Source organism: Anastrepha ludens, chromosome 5, assembly GCF_028408465.1.
Source record: "Anastrepha ludens isolate Willacy chromosome 5, idAnaLude1.1, whole genome shotgun sequence".
Lineage (NCBI taxonomy): Eukaryota > Metazoa > Arthropoda > Insecta > Diptera > Tephritidae > Anastrepha > Anastrepha ludens.
The window spans coordinates 61,402,118-61,419,231 of NC_071501.1; the positions used below are offsets into that span (position 1 = coordinate 61,402,118).

The 17,114-nt window shown below is 39.2% G+C and overlaps 1 protein-coding gene across 1 annotated transcript in view; it reads left to right on the forward strand.

Moving 5' to 3' along the window:
* LOC128864735 (protein dachsous) overlaps positions 1-17,114 on the forward strand; it is a 210,426-nt gene that overhangs the window by 174,954 nt on the left and 18,358 nt on the right. The window contains exons 8-10 of the mRNA XM_054104488.1: positions 4,175-5,387; positions 13,609-14,076; positions 14,194-14,566. Of these exons, the coding sequence (XP_053960463.1) occupies positions 4,175-5,387; positions 13,609-14,076; positions 14,194-14,566 (2,054 nt within the window). The remainder of the gene's footprint in view (positions 1-4,174; positions 5,388-13,608; positions 14,077-14,193; positions 14,567-17,114) is intronic.

The window sequence follows — 17,114 nt, forward strand, 5'->3', positions numbered from 1 at the left end:
ACAAGGTTGGATGAGTGAAGTGTGACCAACCTTACACCAGTCGTAAACGTTAAACCACAGATGCCTTCTTCGCATGCTACTTTGCTCTAATCTTGCAGTACGATTCATAAATTTATAATCCGATTACAAACGTAAATTAGATATTTAATTAATCTTTGTAACCATACATGGTCATTGTAATAAAGAAAAGGGGAAGCAGAAGCTCAGAGTTAATTTGCAAATTTATGGCATAAACATTGTGAATACCATAAATGAATAATCAAGAAAGCGCAGAATCTATCGACTAAGAAATCAAGTTATATGAGTTATATTTATGAAATCTAAAAGTGCATCAATGCGTTCCCTGATATGCTCTTATGTAAAAAGACTGAAAGGACTATTTTTTATTTTCACCAATTTTCTGATCCACAAACGTTCGAAAATTGTATTCCCATGGCAAAAATGTACTTTTCCGCAAAATTGGCTTAACATTTTTTACAGATCGGTATTATCTAATCTCCTCTTGTAGCTTCCCTTCATAAATGCCCAAACAATTATGGTCTATTCAATACTAAAGAGAAATATATATATATTTTATATATACATTTCACATGTATGCTATTAATAATTGGTGTTTTTTTTAAATTTTGTAAGCAGCTTAGTGTTGATATTTAATATAAAGCGTTTTTCAGTAAGAGCGCTTCAACTTTTGAACTTTTTTGAATAAAACACAAACGGTTTGACTTTTTTAACTAATTTTTTTTTTTATTATCGAGTTTGAACATATACATTTAAGTATGAAATTCGATTTCTTTTGCATGACCACCGCGTGCACGTTTTACGAAGTCCAATCGTTGAACCCTATTTTCGACCACTCTTTTGCATAAATCGGCCGAAATTCCAGCAATTTCGCGTTCAATATTGGCTCTGAGCTCACAAATCGTCGCCGGCGTGTTACTGTAGACCAATGACTTCACATAACCCCAAAGAAAATAGTCTAGAGGCGTCAAATCACACGAGCGCGTCGGCCATTCGACCGGTCCATTTCTGGAAATAATGCGCTCATCGAACTTACTCTTCAACAAATCAATTGTAGCGTGTGCTGTGTGACTTGTGGCCCCGTCTTGTTGAAACCACATGTCGTCTAAGTCCATACCATTCAATTGCGGCCAAAAATAATCGTTTATCATGTCGCGGTATCGATTTCCATTCACAGTAACGTGGCGATCGTTCTCGTCAACGAAAAAATATGGGCCCATTACGCCGCCGGCATGTAAACTGCACCAAACAGTCACTCTTTGTGGGTACATTGGTTTTTCGGCAATCTCTCTTGGATTATCTTTCGCCCAAATGCGGAAATTCTGCTTATTGACGAATCCACTGAGGTGAAAATGTGCGTCCTCACTGAAAATGAAGTGCGCGATATGCATTTTGATTTGAACGCCCGTTTTCATAATAAGCCTGAATAACTTTAACGCGTTGCTCAAGTGTGTAGCGTTCCATGATGAAATGTATACTAATGAAGTTTACAAATGACAAGCGAAAAATAAAAAATATTGCGTCGTTCGCCCTCCCTATTGGAAAAAAGTTGAAGCGCACCTATTGAAAAACGCCTTATTAACGAAAAATTAAAAATAGGTGTCCAATTTTTTTGGCCGTAGCATAAATTCAGCAGGTATCATCCAATTTTTTTTACATGTGTTTTTTTTTGCAATCCTAATATATATATGTTTTGAAATTTATGTCATGAGAGTTAGTGGTTGATAACAGATGTATAGAAAATTTATATTACGAATATAAAACAAAATTAATTTCGTTTCTTACCGAGAACGGTAAAACCATAATGCGCAATTCCTTCCGCTTCATTTTCTTGGTGCACTTACATACACAATTTAATACCGTAACGGAAATCAGCACCCAGATCCATAATTGTGCCACATTCCTAGTGATGTAATTGCTTTGAGTGTTTGGAAACAAAAGAAAAATAATCCAAAACTACTCATAGTAAAATACAAAAGCTGCAAGTATTTGGTGGAGGGATTGAGAAAGCGACCATATGCCACAGGTAGTGGCCTGGTAACAGTTCCAATGGCATTGACTCTGCGGCTATAACACGAAAGCTTTTGGGTGAAAGGTGATGAGAGTGTAAAAAGGGTACCAACTTGCATACGAAAAAACACAAACAACATAGCAGAGGAAAAAAATATTAAATAAAGTGAATACATAAAATTTTTATGCCGCCACAGAAATTATGACTTAAATGTGCAACAGCAGCAGCAGCAGCAAGAAACAATGTCAACAACGTGGTAGTGGCAGCAAAAGCAACACCAAAATCCTACGACAAAACGGTGCGTTGCGTTTGCTAAGCGGGTATGCCACGGGTAAGATGAAAAGCTGAAGCCGTGCCGCAAACAGCTGCGGTTTCGATGCATAAATCTGATCGCTGTCATTTTTGCGACGCCATTTTTGAGATGCAGCAAAAAAACTATATACATATTGTACATATGTAAACAAGAAGTTACTTGGCTATGTACTTTTATGAGCATAGACACAGGAGCTCTGTGGACCAAACGGCACATATTTGTTGGCTTTCATTTACTCTTTTTCATTTTTGTTCTTTGCTTTTTAGCATTTTTGTGGTTTTGCATATTAAAATGTTTACTGAATTTTTATTATTTAATATTTCTTTCTTGACTTACTCGTGCTAAGTTTCTGCCCACCGCCGGAGTGATGTGTCAGTTCTGCCGATCTCGCTGGAATGCAGAATTTCTCCGGATACTGCTGTGGTTGAAACTGTGTCATTCTGATGTTTTCTGATTAACAAAAGTATACCATTTTGATGGATAGACTTTCATCGAACTAAAGGAAAACTGCATTGATAAGCCTTGATAAACGGCAGACACAATGCGATACAAATGCATTCCCAATATGCTTGAGCAGATGCTGCCGCCACAATCTCTACTGCGATTACTGTGACGAAAGCGTTCAGCTCATATTCTTCGTATACGCGCCCTTTCGTACTGCGAGAGAAAAAATTAACAGAGCCTTTGGAGAACCTCATTCGCCGGAAACATTCGTGCGACATATGTTCCGTATGGAGTTTGGTGCTTGATTAACGCGGATTAGAACCTGCGCAGTTCCAAATCGTAGGCACGCACCAACCCAATCGGCTACGGCGGCCCAGACCTAACCTAACCTATGAAACAGAATTCCATAGTCTTAATGATTCATTCAAATTGAATTTTTTTATGCTCAAATAATTCGACTATACAACGAAATAAAAATAACTACGTCTTTTAGTGCTTCAATCTTATGGAAAATTTTCCGCTGATTGAAATTTGATCCACTATAACTCCGCCATCTCTCCGCTGATTGGAATAATGTTTATTTTTCTAGAAACGTTATTCTAAAGGAAAGGTTATCTCTTTAATAAAAATAAAAGAACTTAAAATTCAGTTCACTAAGGTCGCAGACATTAAAAATTGAGTAGTCTTACCTTTTTTAATGCTCAAAAAATATAAATTATTAAATAGGTATCTCGAAAACCACTCTACTTTTGTAATATGCGACTATCACATTTGAATTCAGCGGAAAACTTTGCATAAAATTAATACATCAAAAGCCCAATTTGGAATTATTTTAAAATTTGTTGTTTTCTATTACATACAATCACAAATAACGTTTTTGAAGTGACCTAATCTGCCCAACTCTTGCATACTTTTTTTATAATAAAAAAACATTATTTTGCCTGGTTGCCTGGTTGGTAGAGAGTTCGCCATTGGCTACTCAAGTACACTGCCAGCGGTTGCAGCTCACTTTATACATTTCTCTTTTACTTTGCGTTTATAATTTATGTCTTCTTTTCCTGTCATATTTAAATTTTGTACGTTTTTCGGAGGCAACACAATCTGAAAAGCCACATAAAGTATTCGGTTAAGTGTTGATCTCATGCAGTTATCTGAAAGTATAAAATATGGTTTTGTGATAGCGATTTTTCAAGCCGTTGTGAATATTCAGCAAAACTTCTGCTTTTACAGTGTTGTGTTCAGATGTATATTCTGTCAATTTCAAAAATAAAAATAAAATTCAAAATCATTAATATACAATAATTTTTACAATAAGAATTACTTACTTGTTTATTTCACCATAAGCCATTTAAAATATATTTTCCCTTCTGATTCTTTTCACTCTCAAGGTCCCCGAAGATGTCTCTGTTGGTTATGTGGTTGGCTCGGTGAGCCCTAATGAACGTGCCGTCCAGCACAATATGATCGACAGCAACAACGATCTCTTCGTCACATACACTCTCTCATCGCTGGTGAAGGATATGATCGAAGGCGCATTCGATATCGACAGACACACAGGTTCGCTGGTAGTCGCACGTCAATTGGATCGCGAAACCCAGTCCGAGTTTCGTTTGGAAATACGTGCTTTGGACACCAGCGCTAGTAACAACCCCCAGAGTAGCGCCATTACTGTAAAGGTAGAGATCGCCGACGTAAACGACAATCCGCCCAGATGGTTGAGCGATCCCATTGAGTTGCAAGTGAGTGAAGCAACTGATGTAGGCACTATCGTTTACAACTTTAGCGCCACAGATGCTGACTCAGGCAGTAATAGTTACCTTCAATATAAGCTCCTAAGCTATACACCTATGGACAGTGTTGCCAGTGAGGACTCTAGCGAGCAAAAATCAGCGGAGCGCAAAGATGCAGAGTTACTCTTCAGTGTCGATGCCCTAACTGGTGCACTAACGTTGCTCGCACCACTTGACTACGAATCTACGCAGAGTTACATACTAATCGTTGAGGCCTTGGATCAGTCTTCGAATGTGAGCTCGCGTCTACACACCAAAGTTACAGCCGTCTTACAGGTGACCGATGTTAATGATAATGCGCCACAATTTGTGTCACCTGCTGCTAGCAGTATCCTAGCAGAACAGCGATTCAATACGCCAACCGCTGCTACAATTCGAATCAATGATGCCCTGCGCATCGGTGAAACAGTCGCTCATATTGTGGCTATCGATCAAGACGCAGGCGCGAACGGAGACATAACTTATGCGATTGTCAGCGGCAATGAAGCGGGGCATTTTCGTATAAATGCGAAGACAGGTTACATTGATTTAGCCAAGTTGTTGCCGCCCACAGCATTGAGTGGCCCTGGCGAAATGTCCGACACAGCTAACTCTCAGAAAAACCATTACAATTTGGTGGTAAGCGCCAGCGATAATGGCACACCGACTGCCCGGCAATCGCAGTTGAAGCTGCAGATTTCAGTGCATGGAACCAGCAGTAATCCACCACGCTTCCATCAGTCGGTGTACTATGCGAACATATCTGAGAACGCGGCCGCAGGCACCTTTGTACTACAGGTTGCAGCGAAATCATTTAACGGAGGTGACAATGGTAAGTTGAAATATTTTATTTACTATATTTTCGAGAAGCATTATTTGTTAGTTTGCAAGCGAGCAATTTAACGAACTGAACGAATAGAGGAATACAAATTTATGTGGCTTCAAGGAAGTGAATTCTACTTCCTAGCCGAAACCCAAATATCTTTATTTAAGGCAGGCAATGACAAACCTCCGAGTGTATTTCTGCCATGAAAATAGCTCCTCATAAAAAAATCTGCCGTTCGGAGTCGGCTTGAAACTGTAGGTCCCTCCATTTGTGAAACAACATCAAGACGCACACCACAAATAGGAGGAGGAGCTCGGCCAAACTCGCAAAAAGGGTGTACGCAGCAATTATATACCTTTATATATATTAGGGCGGGTCGATTTAAAAATCGCTCGTTGCTCTGTGAAAATCGTATTCTAGGGATCAAAATAAGAAACTTTGCCGAAGGAACCATACCTCTAAAACGAATTCTCATGTCCCCAAATTTGGGTCGAACGAAAAATCCGACTTTGACCCATTTAGAGTGCTCCAATCGAGTCCAAATGTATGACCGACCCTCACTAAGTTTGGACGGCCGATCCACCCATGCCAGTGGCACACCCCCTGGAACTCCCCCGGGGGGTTCCCCATACAATCATTTCAAAATATCACCATTTTTGGCCTTTACATGAGAAAAGAAACTAAAAAGTTCGACCCAAATTGGGGGACATCAGAATTCGTTTTAGAGGTATGGTTCCTTCGGCAAAGTTTCTTATTTTGATCCCTAGAATATGATTTTCACAGAGCAACGGGCGATTTTTTTGCCTCCCCACAAATCGACCCGGCCTAATATATATATAAATAGTGAGTGCACACATAAAAAATTTGACTTCACCTGAAAACTTTATTCGAACATTTTTAGTTTGTTGTTATTTGGTATTTTTTATCGATGATTGGAAATTTACTATAATTACACCTATTCTCAAAAGTGGTAATAAAAAGGCATTACGAATTATAGGACGATATCGCAACATACCACCGTCTCTGAATTTTTTTAAGTGTTTATATATATACGAATATATCTATGATAGGAGCTTACACCCATTTTGGATGTTTAGCCAAAAGCTTCTCCTCCTATTTGTGGTGTGCATCTTGATGTTGTTCCACAAATGAAGGGACCAACCATCAAAACTGACGGAGTATCCTTTTTGTCATAAAGTGCCTCTTTGGATAAAGTAGGCAAATGAAGAAATCCTATCTTAACGAAGAAGAACCACACTTTATTACTTCATAAGACTCTTAGCACATCCGTTCTTTTATATGACGCAAAAGCTTGGACGAAGACAAAATCCGATTAGGCGGCCCTTGGAGCGTTTGAAATAAAGATTCTGCGGAAGGTTTTTGGAATTTTGTACGTTGGCGAGGGCGAATATCCCAGTCTATAATGCAAGGAACTGTATGAGCTTTACAGCGACATTGACATTGTGATCAGAAAGCATTCTGCGCGGTACCTACTGGCGGTAGCAGAGGAGGGAAATAGTCACATTTTGTACCGCTTTATGGTAAACAATTCTAGAGTTTTTTTCCCCCTGAAAGAATTAAATGGTAATCGCCCAATTAAGGAAGGAAGAATAAATCAAATTTACTATTTTTAGTTGCATCAAACATTTTTGTTTTTTATTAAATGCGATACCCTATTAGATATTACAATTTACCAATGAGCTTTCCATGAATCCGAAAACGTTCCTACGTTACTTTTATTTGATTTACCTTTAGTTTAATGTTTTTAAATTTACTATTTTTCAATTTTACTTGCCAAAAATGGCTACAATATGCGCTCATGCAGCTTTGGCAATTCGGTGTGAGTAACAGTAGCGGCTGCAATAACAGCAGCCGACGCTGCAGTTGACAACCTGTTCTGGCATATTTCGCGATAAATTGTGCAACTTTCGGCGATTGATAAAATATAGTGCCATTGTTTGCACCAAGCCTTCTATGTACATATGTGCATGTGTATGGATACATGTGTATAGTGTGGATGCGTATATGTTTGCATGTGAAGAGCGCTGCACCAATATATGACAGTCAAATGCATGCGCCTGCGACCGACTCAAATGAGCGCAAAATACCACTGCAAAACGCTTTTAAAAGTCATTGTCAACACTGTCAGGCGCGATGACAGTCAGTGACAAAATGATGGCTGAACGTGACTTTTGTGACAAAAAATTGGCAGCCAATGTGACACAAAAAACCAAAAACTCAAACATCGCTAAATAAAAAAATACAGTAATGAACTTATGTGACTGAAGTAAATTACTTAGTAGGAAAAACAAGCATAGTTTTGTAAAATAAATCAATAAACTTTGAAACTTTTTGAAATATGCAGTTTCAGCCACAGTTGTCATTGCTGGCTTGCAACTTGCAAACAGCCTCCTTTACAATAAAAACACTATCTTGTAGCTCTTAAATACAAACGCGTATTTGTAATACCATTGGCCGCACACTCTGTGTGGATTTTTCAATCTGCGTAGCGCCTAGTGCCATAGCCAAAAGCAGCGCCTAGTGGATCCATTTAATGGCATTCCCATTTTCACTTCCATTGCAATCCCGGTGCCCGATGTTCGATGCCCGGTACTTGGTTGGCTATTTGCTGTCATGCCGCACTCATCGCCCAATTTCATTTACGCAGCTCCGTTATTCTGCCACTGCTGCTGGTTTGGCTGTCAGCCGCACATGGTGGCAATGGGCCGGCAATTGTTATTGTTGCTGCTGCTGCTGCTGCTGCTACATTGCCATTGCAGTGACTATGTTGCTAAATTTATGGCCGCCACTGTTAAATTAAGTAGACGACGGTTTCCTTTGATTTTTTATTTGCATTCAGTTTATGGCATTCATTTTATGTTCTGTCCCACCGATGCGGTACTCACAGCCACCAGCAGGCAACCGCACTTTGCCTGACTCGCGCTCAGCCTTTTGCAGTGCATACAACATGCAGATAGGTTGTTGTTGTTTCTCTGGTCGCGCGCTTTGCATTGTGATTGGCGCTGGCGTTGGTTACTTGCTCGCTTGCTCGCCTGCCTGAGTGCTTGATAGTCGCTGGTATTGGTGTTGGTGTCGGTCTGTTCTTGTTGTAATTGTTGTTGCTTGTTTTTAATTACATGTTTTTCTCTCAAGGACATGTTATCATTTATTTTAATATTGATTAAAACTAAACGATTTATCGGTGAATAATACAACAACTTTATGTGATATGGCAGTAATGGCTGTACTCGTAATAGCAGTAGCTACAACAACAACAGTATCAGCCATCGAAATTTGCCATTTTAAGCCACTACACAGTTTTAGAATTCGACTAGTTGAAATAAATTAATTGCTACATTCGCAATCCGTTTAAGCAAATAAATTAACGTCAATATCAAATTCTATATCTGCTGTGGAGTCAAATCGAAGAATTACACGAAAGTAGGTAAAAGCGATTGACAGTTCTCTTGATACTATTGAGCCCCTACAACTGATTCAGTTGATAAACATCAAAACTGAAACTTTCTTGAAAACGGTGGAAACGCTGCAAGTCTCCTTTCTTCCCCATTACAAACTTTATAGATTGCTGTCGAGCCTTATTTGTCTTCTTTTCTGCTGATGCTTTTTGAGGAGCTGTTGTTCAACTGGACTCCAAGCTCTAAGGCACATCCACAAATCTGAAAAATGCCGTAGTTTTACTCGTTGTTGGATGTTTAGTCTAGTTCCTCCAAAATCTTTGGTATGCGCCTTATTTTCTTCCACAAACGGAAAACTTGCTATGCAGAAATATCATACGAAAAGCTCTGGACCCATGAAACCGTAAACTGAAAGGTCGATACATTACCTTGGAACTATTTATATATATATATAATTGGCGCGTACACCCTTTATGGGTGTTTAGCCGAGCTCCTCCTCCTATTTGCGGTGTGCGTCTTGATGTTGTTGGAACTATTAACAAAGTAAGAAATTACGTCATTTTTTGCAACAATTGTACTTTTTGAAAACCCTACCCGGCAGTCCGTTCATTTTTTTACACCTAGAAAGAATCAAGTCAGCTTTAGGATCTTCAATTCAAGAGGGTATTTCTGAAAGAATATTCTGCACTAACGGAGCATAACTTCCTTCCCTCCACAATTTCGACTTCCACCCTTCCAAAATTCTTATCTGGTATCAGGTTCAAAGTATATCTTAAGAAGTATACTCAATAGATTGTTCGGAAGAATACCGGGGTTAGCTCTATGAAATTTAATTCATCTGTTGGACCTTTTTAGTAACTTTGTTCAGCTTTTTTAATAATAATAGGTTAGGTTGGTTTCGGCTGATCCTGGAGATCGCACAGAGACTAGAAATTGATCAATAGTGATACCAAGGGTTTGAGTAGAGAGTTTAAGAAATTTATACTTTGTGTTTTATGCACAGCTTAAATATTTTAAGTAGACTGACAATTTTTCTATTTGGCACAATTTCTAAGGTTGAAAAGTATGCAAAACGTAAGCAGTTTATTCGAGTTGCAGTGGCAGAGTAGGGTCCAGAGTTCCACTCGCGTTGACTTCGCTACATATTGTGCATGTATGATGGGGTGAGACAGTGTTCCGACAGTATCCCCACTACAAGTTTACAGTCTTGTAAAATATAATTTGTAGACCTGTCACTATACCAGAGCGCCATGCTTTTTTTTCACGATCCTGCACGAGATGGTTCTTTCCCTTATTGAGTTTGCTTCTTGAATCATTCCTGCATTGATATCAGCCGTTTGCAAAGAGGTGCTAGCTACAGAAAGTTTTACGTCTGCTTTAGTTAGTGTATCCCCTTTTTCGTTTCCCTCAACTTGTTGCTTCTCAGTTCCTAGCTCATCCATCTTGTTCCGGCATTGTCTTACTCAGTGTGAGTTTGTCATCATAGCTGCTATTGAGAGTTCGGAGGAGTGTTCTCTATGGCCAAGTCTTCTGCTTTCGTTGCTGCGTGGAGCTCAGCTTGGAATACACTGCTGTAATCCGGTGATTTGTACGACTGTTCATAGCCTAATTTCGGACAGAATTCGACGGCTCCAAGACCTTCTTCCATTTTGGAACCATCTGTGTATATGTTAAAGGTGTGGCGTGTTTAAAGTTGTTCTTTCCTTAAAATATGATATATTTATTTATTTTTTTTTTGTTTATTTTTAGTTTATGTATTAATTTATTAGGATCTATTTGTAATACTAATTTAAATATTTAAATTTGATGGTTTCTTTTTGTAAGCTACTCATTTTTAATAACCCCATAAGAAAAATATATGCGCAGCCCCAATGAAATGTGGACTGTCTTGAAATGATTTTATAATAAAATTGTCGTTGCAACTCTTCTACTACTTTGCGCAAAAAGTAAGATGAATTTATTTGTCAAACTTCGCGGGATTAAAATTTCGCTCTAGTTATTTTTTTCATGAGTTGGCAGTACTGTTAGTAACATCTGGGCCAACTTTCATGTGCATGTCATTATCAGTAATATATAATAGGACTATGAATAAGTTCGTGCGGTTTTTTTTCGAAATTTGAAACTTTATTGACGTAAAATGGTTACAAATTTAATATTCAAAATATTGTCCATCGCTTACTACTACTTTTTCCCATCTTTCTGGCAATTCACGGATTCCCTTTGTGAAAAATTCGGTCGGTTTTGCCGCAATCCACGAATCGATCCATTTTTTGACTTCATCGTAATTACGGAAGTGCTGGTCAGCCAGGCCATGTTGCATCGATCGGAAGAGATAGTAATCGGATGGCGCAAGGTCTGGACTATACGGCGGGTGGGGTAGGACATCCCATTTGAGCGTTTCTAAGTATGTTTTGACCACTTGTGCAACATGTGGCCGAGCATTGTCATGTTGCAAAATAACTTTGTCGTGTCTATCGGCGTATTGCGGCCGTTTTTCTCGCAGTGCTCGGCTCAAACGCATCAATTGTCGTCGGTAGACATCCCCCGTAATCGTTTCATTCGGTTTCAGTAGCTCATAATACACAACACCCAGCTGGTCCCACCAGATACACAGCATAACCTTCAGGCCATGAATATTCTGCGCCGACGTCGATGTTGAAGCATGGTCAGGGTATCCATACGTTGCCCGACGTTTTGGATTGTCGTAATGGACCCACTTTTCATCGCCAGTCACAATTCGATGCAAAAAACCCTTTCTTTTGTGCCGTTGAAGCAGTTGTTCGCATGCCATAAAACGGCGTTCAACGTCTCTTGGCTTCAATTCATACGGCACCCAATGGCCTACCTTTCGGATCATTCCCATGGCTTTTAAACGTTTGGAAATGGTTGATTGATCAACTCCCAAAGTTTTTGCAACCTCTTCTTGCGTTTGAGCCGGATCTTGATCGAGCAATTCCTCCAATTCGGTATCCATGAACTTTGGCGGCGCACCCTCGCGTTCTTCGTCTTCCAAGCCAAAATCACCACTTTTAAAGCGTGCAAACCACTTCTGGCACGTTCGCTCAGATAGAGCATGCTCACCATAAACTTCCACCAAGATACGATGACTTTCGGCTGCTTTTTTCTTCATATTAAAATAATGAAGAAGAATTCCCCGCAAAAACACATTATTTGGCACGAAATTCGACATTTTCAAGTGTGGTAAAAATATTGTTGTTTACGCTTCAAATAAAAAACTTATACTGACGTTTGTGCCTTACGACAGTAGCTCTCCAATGAATGTTTGGAAATGTGGATCGATGGAATAATAATCAAGTTACGCCATCTGTTGTAAAACCGCACGAACTTATAAATAGACCTATTAGTATATTATAACATCTTGGTTCTATGGGAACTTATTGAAAGCACGCGGAGTTGAAAGGAGTTGACGTGCAATCTGTTATTTTCACTAAAGTATGACCGGACAATCCAATTTGAGGAGCTGACTATCGCATGGTCAGAATAATTCCATAATCGGTAGTTTTGCTTATTTAGATTGCCGTTTAGCTAGAAATGGGAGTTGAGCATGCTTTTGTCCCTTCCACCATTTGAAAAAGACTCTGGAACAGTTCCGAAGCGAAACCAATTTAAATCCATTAGCATAATTGTCTGAAGTTACTATCTGATAGCAAATCGGATTAATTTCTTACAAATGAATGTTAGTGGAAAGTCTCGGAGAGATCTGTATGACATCAGCAACTATACGTTGTTGCGATTCTTCTTCCGAGCAGGGAGATTTCGGTAGTAATGCCTTTTAGCAAAACTTTGATGCTGCTGGCGCCTGCGCACTATTTTCACACTTTTGGTCTCATCATTGGAGATCAGCTTTCTCCAGCTTGAACATTGATCCCGGTTCAAGCTGATAAATCGATGAAGAGCCACTAAAGGAACTACACCAATTGCAGTGCCTAAAGATCCAAGCTTTATTGGTTGCTCGTCGCTAGACCTAGAATATTCTTTTGTGTGCTTACATAAAAGCAAAATCTTTTTCTTAAAATTTTGCAGGAATCCATCCTCCTCGTAGCCATAGCTGCCAAATATTTTCCACATGCTGTACATATTTTAAGAGTTATTCAGGCAACAACAACATTATTTAGGCAACAAACATGCACTTCTGAAAGAAGTTTCTCATTGGAGATATTATTTATCCACCCTATTATTCCTTATTATCATGCTTAATGTAGAATACTTAGTAGTAATAAAGTTTGCCAATTTCAGCAAGCCAAAACTAGTTCCACAAAAGTCAGGATTTACTATATGTCTGAGTTCTCTCTGCATACCTACATTAATTTTTATTTGACGTTACACTTGGTTTCATCGAAGCTCAGATGGTCGTGAATTTGCTATTAATATATATAGCGTACGTATATATTTTTAACGAAAATGTGGAAGAAGTCAAACAAAAAACTCTTGAAGCGGTGATCGCCTAATGAATGCATTAATTTAAAGGTTTCGTTTCTTCACGCTTCCGCAATCAGTGATTTTGATTGACATAACAAAACTGTCAAAGATCGGCAATCACTTTGTGATCGTCAGCAATTCTACTGACAGACAGACTCATCAACATGGACACAAAACCAATCAATTGAACGCTCGCAACTTGCAACACAACAGAAATGCTAGCTCGTATATGCAAACTACAATTAACGGTTAATGTAATTTCCGTGAAAATATTTTCTCATACTCTCATACATACATACCTACAAGTATTTATCTGCTCGCTTTATCATGCTTCCATCATTCCTCATGCTCCATCTGCCTTGCTTTTGTAGGCAATCTAAGCTACGAGATACCAGCAGGTGTCGCCGATAATCACTTCCACGTTGATCGGCAGCGAGGCATTGTCACCACACGAGGACAATTTGATCGGGAAACAAAAGCGCGCTACACGATACCAATCTACGTATATGACACCAAAAATGCCGCCACGACTGCCACCGCTGCCACGTCGGCAAGCACAACAACAATTGCCACGACGCCGAGCAGCACAGCCGCGCCGCCATCAGGAGCCGAAGCGGGAGCCTCATTGGCAGCGACAGCCACAGCATCGAGTGGACAATTTGACATTGCGACAATAATCATCACAATCAGCGACGTTAATGATCATGCACCTGAATTTCGTCCAGGCGCTTGCTATGCGCTCTCCGTGCCGGAAAACAACAATTTGGCGGTCATACATACGGTGGTGGCGACTGATCTCGATGAGGGCGCAAATGGCGAAATCGTTTATAGCATTATTGGTAAGTAGCCAGCTGTATATAGAGAGCAATATGTTTATGGAAAGTCAATATGTGTGTTACTTTTATTTACCTCAATTTATTCGTCTTCTTTATCGCCTCTTATATTTATCTCCCTAGGTGGCAATATTGGCAATAAGTTCAGCATTGATATGCATAGTGGCGAATTGACGGCGCTTCCTCTCGATCGTGAGCAACACTCGCGCTACCTGCTACAGATCCAGGCTCAAGATCATGGTACGCCCAATAACTACCACGGTCAGTGCAACATCACAGTAGTGGTCGAGGATGAGAATGACAACAATCCCCAGTTCGAGAAAACAAAATACGTGGCCAGCATTGCCGAAAATGCAGCGATCGGCGCAAGTGTGTTGCGCATTAAAGCGACGGATGCCGATTTGGGTATCAATGCGCGTTTGGTCTACTCGCTGGCTAATGAGACGCAATGGTTGTTCGCGATTGACAGCAAAACGGGCACCATCACAACAGCGGGGTAAGTGTTTAGCCAGATATAAATTTTTCTAACTACGAGTATAAGTGTTAATGGCTTAAGGAAAAATAAAGCCCAGTGCTGATAATTTGGTGGTGATAAATGTGCTGATGATGAAAATATCCATTTGATATCTCATTAATTGGAATAGAGTTAGCAAGTGTGAAGTCAGGCTCAAAGGCAAAATTCAAATGTGGCCATATTGATGATCGTCGTAGCCGAGTGCTGGAGTACGTGACAACTCCACTATTTCCAATATTTCTGCCAGACCTTGTAGCAGATTTCCATTTGTAGAAAATATCAAGGCAAACACAATTTTGAAATAAACATCGTGCAAGGCTTTATATATTTTGAATATTAATAATATAACACCTATGTAGTTTGTGCTTAAAGGTATTTTTTCGTAAAAACTTTTGTTGTCAGAATAACAATTGCTTTGACCAAATTAAATCATTAATTTTTACCGCATTTCTTCGATTGCATTTTCTGGATACAGTTGAGAATATTTTTTGAGCAGTGTAATATTTTGGAAAAAAAAGTTACTTTTTTTGGTTGGAATCGAGATTTGAAAAAAGCTAAGTTGAAAATTACAAATAATTTATCATTTTACGAGCGTGTTTCAAGATGTACATCCCCTCATATTGGACAATTACTGTGGGCAAAAAGTAAGATGAATTTGGTTGTAAAATGAAAAATCTTTATTTATTCTTGTAAATTAATTGCATTCCCTTCAAAATAATCCCCTCTCGATGAAATACAGTTATGCCAACGATTTTTCCAATCCCCGAAACATGCCAAATAGTCCATTTCCGGTATAGCCATCACCTCCTTCTTCGATTCAGTTTTTATCTCCTCAATCGACTCGAAACGCCTTCCCCGGAGTGGTCTCTTGAGTTTTGGGAATAGCCAGAAGTCACACGGAACCAAATCAGGCGAATACGGTGGTTGCGGAACGATATGCGTGTAATTTTTGGCGAAATGGTCACGAAGAACGAGTGCAGTGTGAGACGGTGCATTATCGTGATGCAAAAACCAAGAGTTGTTGGCCCACAATTCTGGTCTTTTTAGACGAATTGCTTCACGTAAACGACGCATAACGCTCAAATAATATTCCTTATTAACAGTTTGGCCAGGTGGAAGGAATTCATAGTGCACCACACCACGAAAATCGAAAAAAACTGTCATCATGACCTTTATTTTTGAACGACGTTGACGTGCTCGTTTCGGTCTGGCCTCGCCTTTAGCACGATATTCGCTTGATTGGTCGGTTGTTTCAGGGTTGTAAGCATAAATCCAAGCCTCATCTCCCGTAATGATGCATTTGAGCTTGTCCTGATAGTCTGAAAGCATTGTTTCACACACATCAAAGCGACGACTTTTTTCCAAGAAATTGAGAGTTTTCGGTACCGAACGAGATTTGACTTTTCGTAGGCCCAAATGGTCTTTCAAAATGGTTTTCACAGATCCTTCTGATATTCCGATCATATCAGTAAGGTCTTTAACAGTCAACCGACGATTTTTGAGCACTAACTCCTTCACTTTATTGATGTGTTGGTCATCTGTTGACGTCGAAGGTCGTCCGGAGCGCTCCAAGTCATCAACACGTTCTCGACCCTCTTTAAAGTCTTTGTACCACTTATAAACATTTTTCTGCGACGTGGTCGAATCACCAAATGCCTTCTGCATGCTAAACGTTTCCGCAGCCGAAATTTCATTCCGCAAACAAAATTTGATGGCACTTCTCTGCTCAATCAAATCAGACATTGTAAAAATCGGAAAATGCACTCTTGGTCGTTTGGTAAACACAAGCGTAAATATATTACTGAAAATGACATTCACATTAAAGTTGGCCCAGATGTTATTAACAGTGCTGCCAACTCATGAAAAAAATAACTAGAGCGAAATTTTAATCCCGCGAAGTTTGACAAATAAATTCACCTTACTTTTTGCCCACAGTGTATACTCAGGACAACAAAAATTGGGCAACAATTGGGCGCACCCATAAATTCAGCTTTACCTTTGTGTGAAAATTGTTAACAAATTCCAAGGAGCCGAAATTTTTTGAGTCATAATTCTGTATATTCAAAAATTCTTATTCTAATGTAAAATTACTACTCCGCATCTTCAAATTTATTTTGGGCCAAAATTCTGTATTTTCAAAGTATTGTAAAGAAGAAAATGTATGATATGTTTCAAATGAAAAAATTTGTTTCCATTAAGAATTCAAGAATAGGTGAAGGCAATGGCCAATCCAACAATAATGCCTATATATATGATAACATGCAGATGTTAAAATATATTTGTACATGTGCATACATACACCCGTAGAAGAAAAAATTTTAAAATTAAATTTCAAAATTTATAACCACAAGGGGTGCGCAAGTTTTTTTCATCTGTTGTATGTACTCCTGCAACTGTCTTCATTGGTATCAGTTAAAACATTGCTGAAAGTCAAAGCTCTGTCACATATTTTGCATTACAATTACGCAGTTCTGACGCATGGCGTACAAATCGAGACAGATATGAGAGGTCAATCTTTGAATATATAGCG